Here is a 21,562-nt window from a genome sequence, read left to right on the forward strand (position 1 = left end):
TTCAAAGGGAGGCAAAAGAACTTCGAGTGTTCGAGGTTTAGTAGAAGTTTTCAAGTTATAGAACTTTGAGTTATAAAGGCTTTCGGTTTATAGAAGTTCGAGTTATAGAAGTGTTCAAGCTACAGAGGTTCGAGTTATGGAAGTTTTCAAGTTTCAGAGGTTTGAGTTATAGAGGTTCAAGATCTCGAGGTTCGACTGTAGAAGAAAAGCAATTCAATGCTCGACCATCGATCCTTATCCACATCAGAAACGAAAACAAAAAAATCGGATATTCAGAGGTAGATAAGCCGATTCCGCTTTAGGCAGAATAATGTGTTGCCCAATATAAACTTGCATAATCGACTCGTTTGGGAAACTTTCCTTGAATCGATAGACCGATCTGTGTGGAATGAATCTTGTTTCTCGGCGACGGCGGCGCTGGCAATTGATTCCTTGACCCCTGAATACAAATTAACCATTCGGTAAGAGTATCATGTGAATGTGTACTTTGTCACGGTGCGTTGACAATCATAAGATTTGTTATTCACCGGTCAAAGTTTCCTGGTGTATAAAACGGTGAGTTGTTTAATAATTGAGCAGAAGTAACTTTTTCCATGCTAGAAACGCAACGACGTAGTTTGAACGATATTATCACACCTGTGCAACTATCACTGAGAAAGAGGTAACTTTATTTGAAGTCAAATAAAAATTGTAGATCCGATGTATTACACGTGAAAATTTACATTATAAAATAATATAATGTTTATTGTTCATCTAAATCTTTATTGTTCACTGATGTAGATACCAGTACATATATATATGCACCTATATTGGTAACATCGAAGGATTCAACTCAGTTCTAATAATCGTAGAAATTCTCGATTTGTAACTTTTAAGCGAAGAATTTAATTTATCAGTAAAAGAGGGAATATTTTTGTTGGTGTGATTTAAAACTTATAGGCAAAAAAAAACAGAGAAAGCGTACGTATTTAACACTGGAAAGTGGTCGATTAATCTCATAAGAATTAGTTTCTAATTAACAGGACTTAATACAAAATAATCTCTACTCTGTATATTTTTTAAGTTTTACCCTAAATAAAGTTCAACTAATCTGAACTAATTTATAATGATTAGAAACAAATGGAAATGTTGACATTCTGTGAATAAAGTAAAAAGTTTAGTGAAATTTACTCAGTGTTTAATCCTGTTAAATATTAGAAACATATGTATCTAACAGAATATTATGCAACACAAATACACTGGATCATTATTTTAAAAGTATTCGTATTGAAACTGAATCAACAAAATTTCCATTTTATAATTTCCTTTGAAAAACGTATACAATTTAAACGTACTAAGTGCAATCGTAGACTTTGTAAAAAGTAGTCTCATCGTCAAAATAACGAATAGAGCGACGGCTTTTCTTTTCATTTTTATTTTCACTGCGGCGGAGGTACTTATAGGATAATTTCAATAAGCCAGTATACAATTTTAATCCATGATTTCTTTTTCCTTCTTTTTTTTGTTTAAACGCTGTACGCTTCATTCATGCGCACGATAACCCTGCAGCTGCTCGAAAGTTAATTATGCCCGATGAAAGCACGGCTCCCCCGTGTATGTCCGTTTAAACGGGTGCGAAGCACCGTGAAAACCGTAGCGACCCATTGAAAGAGAGATGACGCCTTCGGTGTTTACGCAGACGAGCTTGTTATCTTCCAAGAGAATAATTAATCGTCGGAGGGCTCGCGGTTTAATACTTTCTATCACTGTGCTTTAAACATGGCCTTCCGATCGTTTGAACTTCAATGTATGACGGGATAAAAACTTGTATAAAAGGCTGTTGAATATTCAGACATTTAAATTAATTTGGAAATTTATTAAAATTTTATGTACGGATCTTTGTATCTTCGTCGTGTGAAGAGTTAAGTAATACGAAGACTATGAATGTTGTATTAATACCGCTATCTACAAAAAAATAATACGGCATAATATGGCATAATAAGAAATAATACTAATAATAATTAATAATAATGATAAAATTCATAAAATTCCATAATAATCCAACGTGGCATATTTTAATTTGTAATGTATTTGGTTAAATCAATTACTTTCTTTAGAATAATTATATAATCTTTAATAGTTTGATACTTTTTAGTACTTTCTCTATTGATTGTTGATTAGTTTTTTAAAATTTTTGAATAGTTTTTTAAAATTTAGTGACTGGCAACTAAGAATTTCTCAAAAAGCTTTTCTAGTAGTGATCTGAACAGAGTATACAAATTCTTTTTCGATTTAAGTTTGTATAAGTTAGCCTATTTGCTAGTAAATTGTTCGCTTTTTTATGCGTGTATAGATCTCGACCAGTCGGTACTTTTGTTTATAGATATATGTTGCTAGTAGGTTTGTTACTAGTAAACCATAAGACTTCTCGCGAAATTGAACAAAAATCAATGAAAGTTTTATTCATCGCGTTATTGGTTTCAGAAAATTTAAATTAAACAGCAACTAGATTCGATTTCTTTGAAAGATATGTTTTACATTTTCAACGATTTCCGTTTGCTATAAATGCATAATGCACTGCGACTGTTTTCATATTGGCGTTTACCTACTTACATACATGTATATGAAGTAAATATCTACATATGTATCGTCGTGTTTTATTCAAACAGATCTGCGACGAATATTTATCGTGTGCCTCAATGCTGTTCGAAAACCATTAGCATTTATTGATTTTTCGGATGGGTTGAAACACTCGTATGTGCATTACGATTAGGCGTTGTGCGTAGGCTTGTACTAACGTAACAATGTTCATGAATGATGCAAATCGACAGAGAGATGATCAAAACTTCCATCGCAGTGTTATAAATGGTCTTACAATAGCCGTTAAACAACTTTTTTTGTTAAGACGGATCTTTAGTACAGAATCATTTAAATCTTCTCTATCGTTACTGATGCTCGACATAATTTTTTCGGAAACTTATAATTCCTTGACTTCCTTTATTCGCATGTTCCGTATTTTTATTAATTCTTTTAAAGAAATTACAGTTTCTATTTTGGTAAAGATGCAGTAAAAAAAGCAACTTTCTAAGAAAATTTTACACATAAATAAGATATCGCAAAATCCTTTATACATGTTTGTATAGTTATCTACATTTACATATACCGGATGAAATTATCCCTTAAAGTTGAGGATGAAAGAATTGTTTCATGGATACCTTGAATATTAATGAAAAATAAATAGAGATTTGTACATGGCGATAATGGAGTACAAATTAATTCTTTGTTTCAATATAAATTTTTAAAACTATTTGATATTTCCTGTTACAAAGTTCATTAAGTGCAATCACAGCATGATTAAACCTCATATTTTACCATTTTCACAGACAATTGAAGACATATCGTTCGTCAAATAACTTTATGTAAACTGACGTTCTGCAATTATGAATATTTATAGAGATACGTACAATCAAAGTAATGTACACACGCACATATATAGTCACGTTGTTCTTCCTGAAATAACTAACCAAAGGAAATGAAAGCTTTCATTTAAAGTCAACAAGAATATCATTTCTTTTCAGCGCGTGATTCGTTTCAATTTAGATAACGGACTCATGCGCCCGATTTCATCCCCTACAAACCGTACCATTCGCACGCTACGTTTAACATACACATCCCTACGGGATCGTGATAGGCAATTGCAGTACGCAAGGTATAACAGCAGCGGGCATACACTTGTGAATAAAGAATTAGTCATATTCTCAAAACTTGCTGATAAAAACTGTATAATAATGAATAATTCTCGTTAAGTGCTTAGAAAACGTAATTTATATAGTTCTTGTATAACTCTTTTCTCTAAGATGAACACGATTTCGTATACAACGTAACGTGAGCTGCCACAACGCGAATTCCTATAACGTGTCGAAGATTTTGCGATTAATTGTTTTCATACAACGCGATATGTAAAAATACACAAGAACTTCTCAAATTTCAAAACGAGGTATGATTTAGTCGAGCATTACATATTGTTCCCTTCGTTGTTACCGATTTCTTCTGTTCCCTGATCCTTTTTTTACAACCTAATTTTTTATTATTCGTGCTACACAAGAAAAATCTCGTACAGCACGATTTCCTATAACCCGAATTCATACAACACGTAACGTATTGATCGCGTTATATGGAAATTTACTATAACAAAATTTATTTCCTTCGGCTTCCATGCTTCAGGAGACCAGTTCGTCTCGTACGCCTATACTGACTACAAGCTAAGCTTTTCTTTAACAAATAAATGATTATTTGTTGAATTCTTGCTTTTATAAATTACTGTAGACAAATCTGTATTTGCACAAAAATCCAATGGCTGTTATTGTATAACAGTTATTATTAGATGCGTATTTAATTCGAGGGTAAAGCGCATGTAGGGAACTGCGTGTTGTTACTTTCGAATTACCCACGCATTTACCCTTGTCCAACCATATTTGCAGGCAACAATGTTAGAACTGTAGCTTTGAAACGTCTAATTTTGAAAATTATCGACGATACATTGTCCACTCGCGATCCGGCCTCCTGCTATTTACGGTTGCAATGTTCCGTGTATAGTGGACTTTTGTGGACGTTGAACTCACGCGAATGAATATCACGCAATCGTATAATCGAATGTCCATCTGTTCTGCGACGAAAATATGTAGACACGAAGGAAATGCACACGGGGGACCTACATTTGCATAATTGCATGGATGCGTTCCGACTGAATCTGATTATTTTGAAAATTAGGTCCTCGAATCGACATTTTTGTCTTTGTATTTTCCCCATTAATAGATTCAATGATTTATTTATTTATTTTAGTTGTTTTCCATTATATTACGTCTTCGCGTTTTAATATTTCGTGCCTAACATATAACTTCCGAAACACGAAGTTCTATCATTTTTTTGTTTTAGTTGACAAATTGATTGGCCACTTTCTGTTTTCGAAAGTATTTTCTGTAGGAGATAATGGCCTGAGTGTGCTATTGTTACCAGTGCCCACTCGTAGTGTCACTCCTCGCTTCTTTGCACTTTGACCTTACCAAGTTATTGGTATATTATGCCCGTCAATGAATTATAACGAGTTGATAATGTGTTTCACGTATATTACGAGTGACGATAATAAAAGAGCTTGCTTGGTGCTGAAGCATTTTCATTTGCAGTCCTTCCATTTAGTTTCAAAATTTGAATTATTATTCGAGGACTCAACATTGGAACTTTTCGAATAAGTGGATGAAAGAAGTTCTATATTACTTTTAATTATAATGTAAAACAACAGTAGTGTACAGATGAAATTATACGAATTTTTGGGGAATTATTATTAATCGTAATTAATATTTACGTCGTAACTCGGATAATCAAAGTGTATTAATTCTTCTTCCGGGTACTATTCATTTGCCCACTTAATGGATGATTTTTACTTTTTATGATAATACATACTCCATGATAACAGAGCATTCAGAGAAATCAATTCATGTATCAAATCGAAAATATGTTTTTGTATTTACAAAAAAAGGAAAAGTACAAATTTGATACGCCAAAAATTATCAAATGTACAGATGCTTTCTAGCGTGAAAGTATCTACGTGGTATATTCGTAATGACCCGTTAAAAGAATTTACCACATGTCCTTATAGAACAGATTATAAAGCTTGTAGGAGTTAAAAAAATGTACATTGTTGTTTTCCTAAGAAAAAGTAAAGTTGTAGGATTGAATCGTCGTACACTATTCAACTTTTTTTTCTACAACTTATTTTTATCTCCAAACAAATCCGAAATGTAATCTGATCTGACTCATCCTGTTTGTAAAAATAGTGGCGCGGAAATGGTTAGAAATGGCCTACTTACAAAGCGAGGATCACGTGTATGCTAAGAACAGTACCTTAATCAAACTAAATGCTCCAACTCTAAAGGAAGTGTCGGGAACAGTTCGGCACGTAACACATAATTAAACTTGACTCTCTTAATAGGTAGATACATTCCTGTTTCCTTGTGTGATCAAATGCAAAATGCATGTTCTATTCTTACAGTCGTTCACATAATTTTCCCGTTGGCGATCGTTCTACATGTCATTGTCACGATGTGTGTGCGTGTTCGATTTAAATTTCTTTCTCATTGTTTACAGTTCGTTCATTAGATCGTTCATTCAGTTCCGATCAGCTGATTGATTGTTTCCAGCCAATACGAAAGAGGGAGATTAAACTTCGAATATCCAGTGCGAGACACATGAATGAGAAAGCTTAAATAACTTTGTTGTTCACAGACACGTAAAAACGCTACTAAGCGAAGATAAAATATTTTGATAAGCCAAGAAGGCGACGAAACATGAAAGGTGTCTCGGTAGTTCATCTTCGAATATTTTAACTTTGACAAATTTTTTTCGGAGATCTTCGATCGTTAAACTGGAAATTATGATGTATTCAGTATTTATTATAAAAACTTATGAAGGTCTAAAAATGAAATATAATATAAATTAATTGAAATTTAATCTTTTTATGAAGTAAACTATTGAACGCTTATCGGCACGAATCTTTGAGCTTTTTAAAAGAGTTACTACGCATTATTAATATTTAAATGCTCCTGTGTTCGTGAAATATCTTTGCTAAATCTTGTTAGCGTTTATATTTTATTGTAACTAATACACTTGTCGATGTAACAAATGCATAAAGTTTACAGTCTGTTTACTATGTTCATAATAAGTGCGTTTTTACTTATATTTGTATCGATATTTTACATTGTTCATCGAACAACTGCTGTTACCTTATTTATGTGACGTCTTACTAGCATTCGTGGCCTTCGGAAAACATTCGCAACGATGCACACCTGCTGCATTTTAATAATGAACGAGATACGTCACGGTACAGAAGATTATTTTATTGACATTGTAAAGATCCATTTGTACTTCTGCAACACATACGCATGACCTCCACGTTGGGCAAGTTAACCACTGAACCGATGTTTGCTGCGTTTTTCTGATATTACCTAATACCAAGATTTGCATTAAAATGCAGATGTGACTTGCACGTAGTGTAAGTGTAAGTAAGTAAACAAAATACAAGAAAACATGAATTCCATGGAACACATTGAAAAGATCTTCACACATTCATAACCGTGTTTTTATAGCTGCATCGGAAATGGGGTTGCATAATTATATACTGTATACAAAGAAATCCTTTTATTTGCATCTTCACTTCAATTAGCATTTGTATTTTTATTTGTCTATATATGGTAGGCCGAAACAAATCGGATCATGAGGCGAATCCGATAAAAATAAGGGTATTAGCCATGTTTGTTACATTGTTATAGGAATGAGCACGTTCACCGTCCACGTTACCTCATGCATTTTCCCTACACTTAATCCAATACGTCTTCAATTGTTTCAAACCAATGTTTGCCACCGGCACGTGTTAGAATCGAAGCGAACGCGCGCGAACGTAACGAGTTCGTGGCTAATCTACAATGCGTAGTTGGAATTTCACATTTAAAGTGGCAAGTTAAGCTTGAAAATTCAAATGTGTTTATTATTATTAGTCTCTAAGATGTCTAAACTCAGTATTTAATGTACTTTAGATTATTATATTGTACTTTGTTCATTTATTCACTTTGAAATCCTTAGAAACGAGGCTATTCGGATGAAATCGCGTAGAGTGATTCGGATCTGTGTTTGCCCCTATTTTAATATGTCTATGATTATGAATATCATAATTATTTACATAATTATTAGATGACGCGTACCTATAAAAAACGAAAAGACACAATAACAAGAGACAATCATCAGTCAAATGAGAATAGGAAAAATGAGAAATATTTGCCCCTTGGATTTGAGGCGAATCGGATGTTCCTCATTTTTCAGTTTCTCGATTGTAAAACGAGGATTTTTAAATTTTCCAAACTTTTTTTACTGATATTCAAGCTGAATGTGTATTAATAACGAATTTATTTATATATCAGATTCGCCGTCTAGCTTAGGTACTTACATTACGCCGTAGAAAATACACTTCCACTCGAATTGGTGCGATCGGAAATTGCATTAATTATTTCTCATTAATTTTCCATAAACAAGAGAATGCCAGTCCTGAATAAAAACTTGTCTAACGTTGTGTCTCATTTCACTGGCTAAATTTTTCTCGACCTTTCGCACCGCAAAGATCCAGATCGAACGATCTCATTGTCCCTTTCACGCTAATTGCAAGTTGCAGGGTTGCGGTTCATTAAATCATTGATATTGCTCTCACGTTTATGGAAAATTGGGTATGCCCTATGCATATGTGTTCGGTCAATTGGCAGGAGCGATGCGCATACTTGTACACAAACACATACACACACACACACACACACACACACACACACATATGCATACACTAGCATTTCTGCTGCCTTCTTTATCATCTGTCGCTTTTAGGCGATTGTGCCCGCTAGGCCCGTAGGAAAACGGCCGTGACGCAGAATTCTCATCTTCTCTGAATGCAGCTTCGCCCATTATTGATGCACGGCACGAGAGAACAGCCGACCTCTTGGCCCCGTGCCAGACTATCCAATTCGGCGTACCGTATACGCCGTGTGCCCGTAGTTCCCGTAAAATGGCCAACTGGTTAATACGAAAGCACTCGCTGCTTTCGCAGCGGAACGATGCGGAGTTTATTGTGTAATTGTATAATTTACTTAGCCGTAAGGTTCCTTGATAAGAGCGAAAACTATATACCGGCCGTTTTTTATTTGACCGTAACCCTTTCGTCCTGAATGGTACACATAGATATCACGATCATTTTAAATTCGCGGAAAGCTAGGAAACGCCTAGATAAAGGAAAATTGTACCACATGAGGATTCCATTAGGAAGTGTAGAAAAAAAATCTAAATTGTTCATTTTGAGGCGAACAATTTAAAACAAAATTTCTCTCCTACACCTCCTAGTTTCAAAGATGTTGTAGAAAATATACTTTCGATTCTCAAGTTTGAAGGGTGTTTTCATTCCTTTAGAGTAGGTGCCGGTCGATAAGGAATAATACGTGTCAGATATTTTCTTGAGGACTATGTCTCACATAAGTTTCATTAACATCGCAGTGTGCTGGTGGAAAAGGTTTCCTTGTTAGTATGACATTCGATAATCAAAGAGAAACTTTTTGCAATCGCAATACTTAAATCGGAATCCAATTCGGATAAGTGTAAGAGTAATTGAAAACATTAAAGTAATTAGGACAGAAATACCTGCCTTTTAAATGTATATTTGACACTAGGTTTACGGACGTTTATTGCACAGTTTATTCTGTTATTCCTAGCCAAGTGGATATCCGTTCATTTAGATCTTGGAAATTACGGGTTGTAAAACTAGATGATTAAGATACATATTGATGCAATTGCGTCAATTAAAATTAACGTAAAAATTTACCAAATAGTGTTTATAAAATTGAATGTGCATCAAATGAACGTGTTCCGTAAACCTAGTATTAATATGAAATTGAATATATAGGTACACTTCCATAAAATTAATCAATTTTATTTGTTACCTAAATCACATTATGAAACAAACACTAGTAAGTTATCGAAAATTAAATATTAGTCTATTAACACTAGAACAACCGTATCCGTAAAAATCACGAGTTTCAGTCGTTTTATTTCTCAATTACTGATATCTCAGAAACGTTAAATATTTGAAATAATTAGAAAAATAAATAGTTTCATTCCAATATTACAATTAATATACGAAGAAACCGAAAAAAATCTATTGTTACAATTCTCAGGAGGATTACACATTAATCATGTTAAACGCTCGGTTGTTCTAGCATTTAAGACTAGAATTCTTTACAAACAATCTGGCATCTGATCCTAATGCATTCGAGAACCACAGGTTCATAATAGAATCTGACTAGGAGTTTTTGTTAAATAAGTACATACGAACAGTAAATAGTGTTGTCATTTTCGTAATATTCTTGCGTATAACAATGCTTTTATACATCGTATTGATAAAAGTACTTACAACGTTCTTTGTAGAAGAAAAACTGAAAACACGGTCTGATCAGGAATTTTTATTGGCCACTGTATCCTATTATACTACATTATGCTGTACACTGTATGCAATGCGCATATCCGTATCAAATACATATTGCATTATTTTCGATTTTGTATTTTTATTGAACGGTATCCGTGTAACCTCTTCAAGGATACTGGCGCATGTACTGTGCAGTTCTCCCGTCCTGAGTCAAACCTAGAAGCTAAAAATGCATAGGGGAAAGGGGAAATGTCCACTCAGGATGCTCGCGTCAATAGCTATAGAACAACAGTTGATGTTATTGGCCGAGCCGCGTGACGAAGAAAGCAGACGTGCGGTATCCGAGGGAGTGGGATGTAACGAACATTGACGTCAAATTTCGTTTCTACGCAGCGGCGGCTTTTTATCTTTACTGAATCCCGGGGATACCGAGGCCAGACACTGCATTGCTTGGAAGGCCGAGGTGGACCGTGCGGCCGATTTCCCTTGCCCCTGTGACTTTTTAGCTTTTAGGATTGTCTCAGAACACGAGAGCTGCACAGTATGGACACTTGATTTTAGTTCAACCTTAACACGGGGGTCACCGGTGACCCCCAACCAAATCGAATTACCATAGTTCACTCGATTAAACCATGATTATTTGAAAACACTTCTATGTTATAAATAATGCTAACTAATGTGGTCACATTCAGCTAGATGAACCTGCAAGAATAACAATGCAATCCAATAAAATGATTTAATATTATATTTTTTCCATTTCAAGTATTCTGTACCATGAAATCGTGCGACATTCAACGTGTTTATTTTTCCATGTTTTTTTTATTCAAATTAATACGACTTGAGCAATATAAGTTGCAATCAAGCGGAAGCTGAACTCATTACTGTCCTTTTCAAACAAAAATTCAGTCGTGAAGAGTTAACAACATAAGTCATTGTTAGTAGTCGTTGTATAAAATCGAATCTATAGTTTTTCTACATTGAACAGTTTGATAATAATAGTAACTGTGATAATATACCTTTACTTCGAGCAAGTCTCCGGCTTCCGAGCACCGCAGCATAGTTTCTACGGGTTAATCGAAGTGAAACGCGTTCCCCGCACCATTCGGTCGGAGACTATAGATAAATGCGCGAAGTCGCAATGCGTTTATTAATTATTCAAAAGGTCGAAAGGGCATCGGATTCGCTCCATGTCCGTTTCGAATAGGTTATCGCCAGTCTTGTTCCCCGGCTGGTCCGTGGAGGACTCGCGTAGCGTTGTCAACACGTTGCTCTTCAATTCTTCTTCGACCTCAGCCATCCGCTAATCATCGTGTCTGCTTATTTCTATCAACGAATTGAACGTATCGGACGACTTGAACGATCAGTCCTCAGGTCCCAAGTCTGTCGTTGTTCAAACGACAATCACCGACGCAAGCATCTTTGATCGAATCCAATTTCGGCGTCGTTCGAACGACAATCATCGACGCAAGCATCTTCGATCAGGTTTCATCCGAAATGAGTATCTTCTTCTTAGCCCGCTTGGCTTTAGGTTCATTCGGAGCTAAGCTACGGTCTGCTACTCGAATCGTACTCAGAAAGCACCGATACCAGCGCGGCTTCTACTGATTCATCTTGATTCGACGATTTATCGCAGAAGGAAATACGTCCGACATATAATATTTCGTTAAAGCTTACTATTATCATTCGTTACATCAGTTTCGTGTTTTCTTCGAGTTTTCTTGGCTCTTACCGAACGATTCTCGGGAAACATCGATACCAGTACGGTCTCTACTAATTGAGCCCCCTTCGACGATACACTGCAAAGGAAACTGTCTTTGATAATTCATAAAAATCACTTTGTATTCTCGCTGGACGACGATACATCAGCTGACTTCGAAGAATTTTCAATCTGTGCAATAATACTTCACCACACTTTTCCTTGAGTTTCTTCGGCCCTTGACGCCTCTTACAATAGCTGCGTTAATTAGTTGATTTCCTCTGGAATAGGTAAAGATTCTCGGCAATAGGTGTAACACGATCTTGCTGCGCGGTGTTAAATGTGACACCCGTTTATTATTCTAGTGCGGTGTATACTTATTACTCGGCTTCGCAGCAGTGGTCAACTTTTCTTTTCGCAAGGATATACTTTCCGTTGAGTTTATTAGTTTTCAAACCGTTGTAGAGTTTTTTCAGTATTTCACAAAGAGTGAAGGGCAACTGGCTTAGTCTTAGAAATCGTTAATTACTTTTTGATTTTACTTGAATCTCTCGTGGACTTTTGCTGTTTTTCGAACGCAAAACGCAGCACAGGTACTGTATCCAGCTTTCTCGACTCTCTTTCCTTTTTTTTCTCTCTTGTTGGGAAACAGTATCACATCTGATCAACAATCTTCGTTTGTTCGGTAAACGTAGGTGAACCTCAGTTCGCTTCGATTTTTGGAAGACTTGAAAATCGACGTTGATACTGGATCTCTAATATGATTTAAGGGAGTCGTTACTTAATCACTGCTTGTTTATACTCTGTGTTAGTCGGGACAACCGACAGATAGAATCATGGAGTTCGAAACACGAGGACTCATCGACTTTTGCTTCGCTTCGAGCCAGCTTCCTAGAGCTAGGTATGATTTTAGAAATGTTTGCGTCACAGATTTATAAACGCCGATATTTTACTGTTCTATACACGTTAATATCTCATTAAGTTAGTATAAACCTGTACTGAGTTCTAAATGTTATGGTATTGTTATCTTTTTACTTTTATCTTCGATATTTCATTCAGCTTAAAACACGTATGTGCTAGATAAATCTTTTAAAATTATTACAGCCCAAATGTGTGTAACTGTACTGTAAATTAAGTTGTATTAAATTTACAGGAAGCCTAAGTATGTTTGATTCGCAGTAGTATTCTACTAAAAATTATATTTTAACAAAGGGCTTAAATTCCTCGCTTTTTATTCACCTGAAATAGCCGTTGAAAAGTGTAAATTTTCATAATATTTGCAACTCAATAATGCATTTTCATATAAGACCACTATGTACCTTATGCTTATGAATACATATTTTTAACACAGGTACACAGCTTTGTTGTCGTGTCAAGTACTTACATATCTGTTACACTCTGTTTTTTTCGTATTTACTGTGAACGTTAACTGTGGTGTGGTTTTATTGATTTTCTATCAATATTCCTACCTAATCAAAGTACTATTTAAATACCCGGCGAATAAAGTGTATGAAGTGTAGTAACTACCATATCGAGTCCTTTCGTAAAAATGGTTTTTTATTGATTAAGTTTTGTAAAACAAACTTTTATAATTATTCAATGATTCGTTGAAGGAAAATCGATTTGAATGGTATAAAAACTTTTATAAGTAGCAGTTAATAACACCTCATTTCGTTATTTACACATGTCTGTGTACGTCATGTACGTTGTATGGGTTATACACATTATATTCAATGTTTATACATGTTAAAAATTGCACATTGATAAAGCAATAAGTGACCAGCTTTAACTGTTGGTTCGTCGGAAAACAAAATTTTGTGTGACAAGACTTTATCTCGTATTTTCAACTCACTCGTAAAGTTTATAACATCTACTTCAACATTCAACGTAATGCGTTATTTCTAAAAATCTTGAAACCTTTTATTTATTATTAACATTTCACATATTTACATTGAATTTATACAAAGAAAAAAAGGTATATATATATTATACTATTTATAATAATTGTTTATTACAGGACTATAGATATGTTTGATGGAAATCGTGAGATGAAAACCTGTGAGCTTCTTGTAACATTTGATCTTATTTACGATCTTTTATGAAATTTATCCATGCATTTTTATCTATTGATCTTATTGTGAACAGTGCACGTGTGTTTCTTTCCTTTAACCCTCACGACCAAATATTTGTATTAATTCTGTCATCGTTGTTTTAATATAGACAGTATTAATAAAACGGGTTTCTATTTCTTTTGAGCACATTAAGTATCTCAGGTCTGACTATCACCATTTCTGTTGATAACAAAAGATATTAGCGAACAGTATAATTTGATTTGAAGGTGAAGAAAGAAGGAAAGTATTATGTTGAGCAAACAATTTCTCTCAAGGCCAAAAAGAAAATAACTAAAGTGTTCAAAGTAATCAATACTATTTAAATGGAAGTATAGAATTATTAATGTATCAATCGATACTGCCTGCCACACGCTCTATAAGAAAGTGATGAATTATTTGTGCTAAAAAGGTGGTAGCGTAGATCATATTTCATTTATTTCATTAGTATATGTTGATAAAAAACAGATTTTTTCAACAAAAATTCAGCGTCCGACGATTTATGAACGTAAGGGTACAATTCGCTTTAAAAGTAATTTGAATATGTTGTAAAGATTTCAATATATTTATTACGGCAGATATTAGAAGAGATATAAAAAAACGATTATAAATAAGAAAATAATCTACTTTTCCCTTTATCTTCTATTTTTCTCGAAACTACGAACGTTATAACTGATCAAATATTTTTGGATTATTATGGATACTTCGGTCAAAAATAATTTTCTTCGAGTTGCGTATAACCTCTTAACACGTTCAGTGCCATGTGTACCACATATGGTGCACGCGAATTTTTGTAAGAAAATATTTTTAAGGGACACATGGTCAAGAATAACGGTATACGTTGCAAAGCAATGAAAACATAAAGAAACAATATCAAAATATATGAAAATTACCAAAAACTTGAATATAATTTAATATTTTATTTAGAACATCAATACAGTTCATAAGCAAAATATGACCGAAATTTCCATGGTACAGAACGTGTTGAATAATGAATGAATATTGATTGCATTACAAAGCATGTAAATATAATACTGAAGTTATATTAAATATGAATAAAGAATCTCTACTAAACAGATTTTAGTTGTGAAATGTTATTAATATAATTAATGTAAATGAAAAGAAAGTATAAAGTGTGATTTATTGTTAGTGTTATGTTTCATTGTTAGATTACAAGGATTAGTAACGATTGAGTAAAAGGTTTAAGGTCGACATCCAGACATCTTAGTTTTAATCCGAGTTTAACACACTCATTTCACTGTCAACTGGAACCTCATAAAATTCATGTTAGTGTCAGCTAGATCACCCGAGGGTTAAAAATATCTTGAATGGCTTAAAAAAAAAGAAGAGGACATCGATGACCCAGATAACCTTGTGAAATATCAGTACAGAAGACAATCCTTTTTATATATCACCCTGCCTTTGCACTTATGCCACTTGTATTCTGAACATCTTACTATTTTCAAATTCTAAACAAAGTTGTTCTTATGTCCTGTTTTCAGTGGTCGATAAATTAAATATAACTAAATTTTTATAAATTTTATGCACCAACAGCAACTGCAAACAGTACTGCTATTATAATTATGAAACCCACGACAAAAAACACTGACTGTTAAACCTCACTTTTCCCAAATGAATTCACGAACATTTGTATTTACACTAAATTGTATAAATTGTATAAATTTACCGAGATTTCAAATGTTTCGAGTTTCTCTTTCTCATTCAATTAGTCAACCATTTTTAAATATAAATTGTAAAGTGAGAACTGTTTACCTGTGGTACATTGAAGATTAATTTATGTCTGTATTAGTCGAGTACACGTGTAAAAATAATTTTGACATTAGACAAGTTAATCTCCAATTGTACATACTTTGTTAACAAAGCAAACTGTTTTTTACTCCACTAAAATATCCATCGTTTTGTTATGTCATACAACTCTTTTTTCAACCCTTAAAATCTGCAATGAATGAACGGTGGAAGTATAATTTGCTGCTTCAATACTTAAAGTACTCATAGTGTCTTTTGCATAATATTTAATGAACAAATTTTCGATTATTACGCGCTCACCCCTCCTCTCTCTCAAGTTTTGTCAATTTTTTTACGGGCATATAAATAACTACGTACTGTTGAACATTAAAATATATTGTGTCATAATTTACTAATATACTAATCGCACAATGTCGATGTGCGCGTATTCCCGTTTCCTGTATCAACACGGTGACCGCCAAATCGCCACTCGCCAAATTATTCATACAATCAAAGCAATTTTCCTAACGAAACGAAAACTAAAAAATAAGATTCTCCACGGCGATTGCTTTCTTCGCCTCCTCGCATCTTATAGATTCCGACAAATTCGGTTTGTTCGATGTGTTATGGAGAAAATGAGCTTCCAAAGCCATAGACAAGTATTGTGACACTGGACTTAGGGTGACACAGCGGTCAAAATGTTGATCGATGAACGTTACTTTGATTTGACCTTGTACAGCACTTCAAGACGCACAATCCCAGCGATTAAAATTGTACAATAGCATACAGTTTGTCGGGATGGTGTTGACTATACGAATTTCTGGTTGTTCCAGGTCTGCGGGGTCCATAGGAGCACGATCGGCGCCCAGCACGCCTCTTCAAGTAGCCCCTGGTGGGCAACAAGCTGGCCAGCAGTCAATTAGCGGCTCTCAGCTCACCGCAGCTGCTGCGAACACTTCTCAGCCACCGAGGAGTCCGAGCCACGCGGCCTTGAGATGTAACGACAGGTAAGGATCTGGTCAAGTTCGCAGCCAGGAAAAAGCGGACAGGAAAAGAGCGCGCGCAAAAGATGCACACAGAAAAATTGGCACACGTACGAAAGCGCACGAGCGAAAAACTTAGAGAATAGAACAAATTTTAAAATCTGATAGAGAAGAAGAACAAAGTCAAGAAAGGAAAAATACTGGATGAGGTAAGATAAGCTGGCGTTTTGATAACACGTTTCTCTGAAGAGCTCTTTACGCACCGGCGTCATGTACGTATTAGCGTAATTAATAATTGCAGTGTATTTATGGATACTATTAATCCTCTGTCGGTAATATGGTTTTTCATTAACGTGACCAGTAATATGGACCTTTTATGGATAGGTTTGATTTTTTATTGTTCCGAGTTTTCTAAAAGTCTAATAAGATTCTGAGACATTTATTATAGTTCCTAATTTAATGCACAAGATGACACATTTAGCAAATTTTCATATTATTTTTTAATCAACGTGGAAAACCATGGCGAAGCAATGAGGAAATAGAATTTCCGACAGGCCTTTAATGGTGCGTATTGTTGGCGTTAAAATACGTAGGGAACAAAAGCAGCAGATTTTAACGGAAACAATTGACATGTAGTAACACACGACCATCAAATCTGTGGTCTGAAATCAGTTTATATCTCATTTGAAAGCAACGGTGCAAAATCACATTTTACGTGACAGCGACCAAAGTGTTAACAAGGCGCGTTAGATCTAGAAGTGCTGCTAGATTGCTTGTTGGGGAGGCTCAGGCTTTTTGATTAGTTTTCGTTCTTTCTCAGCTAATTTTCTGTCGGTTTTATTTCCTAATTCCGGGTATTTGCGATCATTAATTTGCTATTCATCAATACGGTTGCACGTAGTGAATTAAAACTGTAGAACTGTAAATTAGAAAAACACCTCTTGCTCCTGTGTCGTTCTGCTAGACATCAAGTCATCCCCCAACTGTGCATATGTCAATAAAGGAGTAAAGAAAAGAATGATGTAGCTTGAGTTAAGATAATCGTGAGTTTATAATAGAGAAAGAATAAAAAAAGATGTCGGGGGAAGTGGTAAAGAAACTGTGGAAAGGTGAGGATATGCTACAGAAACGGAGGAAACGCGTAGTCGTCTGTATAATTGCATTAAAGAAGAGATAAAATGGTTATAGGTATATACCTTGGAGAACTGAAAGCAGTGCAGGCTAAAGATATTAAATAATGCGTAGGTTTGACTACATAGGCGTATCTTGAGTTATACAGCGTTGGAGGAGACAGAAAAGGAAAGGTTAAGGACAGTGTTGGGCGAAAGTTATTTGAAGTAACCAATCAAGAATGACGAATAAATTCAATCTGATTATTACTTTCGAGTAAAGAATAATTAAAAATGTTCGTAAATTGAATTTACTTGTTACTTTTTATTCATTATTTTACATAGATAAATGATGATTTTAATAAAACTTTATTTGAATAATATTAAACATTCATTATGAAGGTATCAAATGATGTATGAACTTGAGTAGGTGTATCCCAAGTTATATGTCGTTAAAGAAGATAAAAAGGGAAAGGTTAAGAATAAGTGCGAGGTAGGAGTATGAAAGTATGAGGAAAATATTAAGAAAAGGGTAGAGTGCATCCCTTCAAGGAAAGTATGAAGGGAAATGAAGAAAGTTAATAGTAGATAGAAACGTGAGAGAAATATTGAAGAATTTAAATAGGAATGACTAAAGTGAGACAAATATTAAAATATTGAAATTGACATAAGTTACTTTAGGTTATAAAGAACACAGACGTTGAGCAGCAATTACAAGTGTCATATAATACGAATATTAATAGAAACAGGCACGAAAAATGACCAGGAGCTGATAGCTAGGGCTAGATACGGTAATCTAATTAAAAATAATAGATAAAAATAATTATTGGTCGAGGAAAGAAAATAAAAATTTCTGTGAAGTTGTAGACGGGTCAAAATGACCCATTCTTGATGTCTCCTTTTGTAATTACTGAAAAATAACAAACGTTCCTCAGAGAAATAATTAAAGAAATTAATTTAGCGATACGCAAACTGAATTGTAAATCAATTAAAGTCTCGATAGATGCACTCTTAGAGTTTCTATAGAGAAATTTCGAAAAGTCAATTTAACTGCTCGGTAGTTTCAGTGTTAATTCTGCTCCTAATGACTGGATGAGTCCTCGACCTTCCTCGAATCGGCCTCTCTTGGGTTCGAGATTTGAAATGCCTGGACTGATCGTTACCTCATTGGGCAGCCTTGACGGCCATAAGCCGTTCAACTGGCTTAGATATCTGTTCGCTCCAGTGACCCCGAAACACAGATGCTATCCCTAATCCGATTTGAATTGGTCCACTGAAATAGGTCTGAAACTGTCTTTGAATACCAGTGAATTTCAATTACAGTAGAATATTCCGTATGCTGCTGCTCGAAATTATTTAATCTTCCTACCCCTGTGTTTACAATTCTTTTTCTAAAAAATGAATTGTATTCAACGTTTTTAAGTTATTAACTAAAAGAATAAATGTGTTCACTTGGATCAGATAATACTATGATTCATCGTTCATCGATAATCAGACAACTTGATTTCACTTAGTGATATGTTAGTCAATATGTTGACGTATACTACTTAAAATTTTAAAGAGTTAATGTCAATACACATTACTAGACTGTAGGGCTCTGTGCATTTATAGAGCAAAGGAAAAGATGGTAATGTGGCCCTCCAGTTTTATATTTTTTTGTAAAATATGATTCGTAATTTGAATTGTTTCAAATTTTTGCGTAAAATGTAGATAAAGTAGTAAGGCTACCTGTGGCAAAAGGTGAAGGTAACAGGGAAAAAGTGTAAGTGAACTTAATATGTATTAAGCAAAGAAATCATTTTTAATATGACTTCTTAACAAAAATCATGATAAATGATTTTGTATAGTATTTTAAGATTAAAAGTAAACGAATACAGCAAATTTCTCTTATATATAAAAATTTCAAATTTCTTATATATGATATTCTTTTTACACAATGTGGACTCACTATGTGCTGATAATTAGGTTAATACATATAATGTTAGTTTAGCGAATACCAATTACCATAAAATACAATAATGAATCCTTTTTAGTAATTATATTCGAAACTATCAATAATTCAGTAATTTCACTTATAAATATCAATTCTACAAATCTTCTATAAAATATATTCCAATAAACGATTGTGTAATTTACTAACAGTAATTTATTAACAGAAATAATAAATTGTGAAGTGTAAAGTTATATATATAATTCTAAGTAGATAGATTTTTCATCACCGTACAGTACAGTGTTAACTTCCAAGAATATTCTGTAAAAAAATTTATTAAATTGATAGTCCTGCTGATATGGTATCAAAAGCTCTTGTAACACCTGTTCACTGATCAGTTCATTCTTTGATATTGCTATTCCGCCATCACACCTGCGCGATAAAAATTAATCAGTTTTGTTTGTATGAGACTTCCTGTTACATCCACCACGTTTTAAAATTTGAGTTTTCATTCGATTTGAAGGATAATAAGAAAAGGTAATTTCAAGCATCAGTTTTCTATGGAATTATTTATAAAATACGATGTTAACTCCTTGCCTCGCAGGTTGTTTTAATTACACAACAAAAATTTTAGAGCTAAATATGCATATACAATATGCCGTCAAGTTATACGCGATTTCGACTAACAATTAGACAAATCGACTACCGTTCGCTTCAACACCAACTCTCAACTACGAATCTCGTGTCTGGATTCGACTCTACTTTGTAATCCACACCGCTCATCCCTTGCATATCGAAAAAAATCTCCACCTTGTGCATACCTTCGATAAACCTTACCAAGTATGGTAATTCTTTAAAATTATCTTTCTGCCACGCTGTACATCTTACATAACTTATAAGATACTGCAATATAAACAAACTCATGTTGGTAAGTTTAATAATTGCAAAGATAAGTTTCTTTTTAAAGCTAGCTTTCGTAAAAGTCAGTGAAACTTACCAGATGTAAGGGACCATTTGTTAAACAATTTTGTAATCGACAAAGTAATGGCCTTAAATCCAATTTTATCGAAACATCAAACATTGTGTATAAAACAGTGATCGATTGATTGTGCAAAGGTTCATACATCATTGCTAATATTCTCTTTTGATTAAACACGAGTATCAACTTTAGAGCGATTTGATAATCTTACCGTACTTTCACCTACGTAACAATGGAGATTAAGACGGTCTGCATGAAGATATGCAGAATGTTGATATACACCTGATCATAGATTTACGCGGCACTTTCTTACGCGAGTCTCTCTTTTACGCGGTAGTTTTCACTACTTCTTAATTTAATCTTAATTTAATAACACCGAATAAAATGTACTTTTGTTTTCCGAAATGTCGTTATTGTCAACTATTGTCCAGCACCGATCAATGTACTGTAATTTCATAATTAGTCAGTACCATTTGATAATTTTTCTCTCTATAAATTACAATTTTTATACTTTAGCAAATTATCAATTCTTATTATGAAATATTTCTAAACTAATTTCTCTTCCTTCATTAAGTTTCATTTTCACTGCAAATACGTTTTTGGAATGATCGTTTTTGCCGAATCTGCCATAAGATGTAATAAAGATTGTTGTTGATTTTTATCTCTTTTAAAAGTTACAAGAAAAAAACTGTCTAAGTTAATTGAGAGAATTCTATGTTGAAGGAGTTAACAAAATGTCCGTTTCTAACATGAACTAACTTTCCTTGTTGAATTCTGATCAAGAATCTTATCAGTGTTTGCCATATACTCGGCGATTATTTGTCACAACCAATCGTCCTATCGGAACAGCTTTACTTAATTTTTCAAATTGGCGAATACCTATAGAAGAATGTTAAGATATTTTGTCAGGTGTTTTATCAGCAGATGTTCACCATTATCATCAAGATATTTTCTGCGATCGACAGTCAATCGTGACACGTTGACCGATACATATAGAAAATAGTCGATACTCAACTTGCGATTTCC

The 21,562-nt window shown here is 34.1% G+C and overlaps 2 protein-coding genes and 1 long non-coding RNA gene across 9 annotated transcripts in view; 1 reads left to right on the top strand and 2 right to left on the bottom strand.

Annotated features, from left to right (window-relative positions):
• Window positions 1–21,562, top strand: part of LOC116429438 (uncharacterized) — a 98,163-nt gene that overhangs the window by 65,355 nt on the left and 11,246 nt on the right. For all 6 annotated transcript variants that reach the window (XM_031982384.2, XM_031982385.2, XM_031982386.2 and 3 more), the window contains one exon: window positions 16,369–16,542. In XM_031982384.2, the coding sequence (XP_031838244.1) occupies window positions 16,369–16,542 (174 nt within the window). The remainder of the gene's footprint in view (window positions 1–16,368; window positions 16,543–21,562) is intronic.
• On the bottom strand, window positions 7,167–10,231 carry LOC143174405 (uncharacterized). The gene is made up of 4 exons (XR_012998296.1): window positions 9,974–10,231; window positions 8,359–9,064; window positions 7,976–8,256; window positions 7,167–7,733 (listed from the first exon to the last, which is right to left on the bottom strand). It is a non-coding gene; the product is annotated as an uncharacterized LOC143174405 (long non-coding RNA).
• Window positions 19,914–20,697, bottom strand: LOC143174404 (uncharacterized). 2 transcript variants are annotated; one of them, XM_076366382.1, is made up of 3 exons: window positions 20,555–20,697; window positions 20,245–20,460; window positions 19,914–20,115 (listed from the first exon to the last, which is right to left on the bottom strand). In XM_076366382.1, exons 1-2 carry the CDS (start codon window positions 20,684–20,686, stop codon window positions 20,272–20,274), a joined length of 321 nt encoding a protein of 106 aa, XP_076222497.1. In that variant the 5' UTR covers window positions 20,687–20,697; the 3' UTR covers window positions 19,914–20,115; window positions 20,245–20,271. The 2 variants fall into 2 exon arrangements, with proteins under 2 accessions (XP_076222497.1, XP_076222496.1); XM_076366381.1 differs by having other exon boundaries at window positions 19,914–20,460.

The sequence above is a fragment of the Nomia melanderi genome, chromosome 3 (genome assembly GCF_051020985.1).
Source record: "Nomia melanderi isolate GNS246 chromosome 3, iyNomMela1, whole genome shotgun sequence".
In the NCBI taxonomy this organism is placed as follows: domain Eukaryota; kingdom Metazoa; phylum Arthropoda; class Insecta; order Hymenoptera; family Halictidae; genus Nomia; species Nomia melanderi.

Coding starts and splice junctions, on each gene's coding strand:
- LOC143174404 (XM_076366382.1), bottom strand. CDS start 20,686: ATGATGTATGAACCTTTGCACAATCAATCGATCACTGTTTTATACACA. Junction 20,461..20,554: donor CAAATGGTCCCTTACATCTG/GTAAGTTTCACT, acceptor TTTATATTGCAG/TATCTTATAAGTTATGTAAG.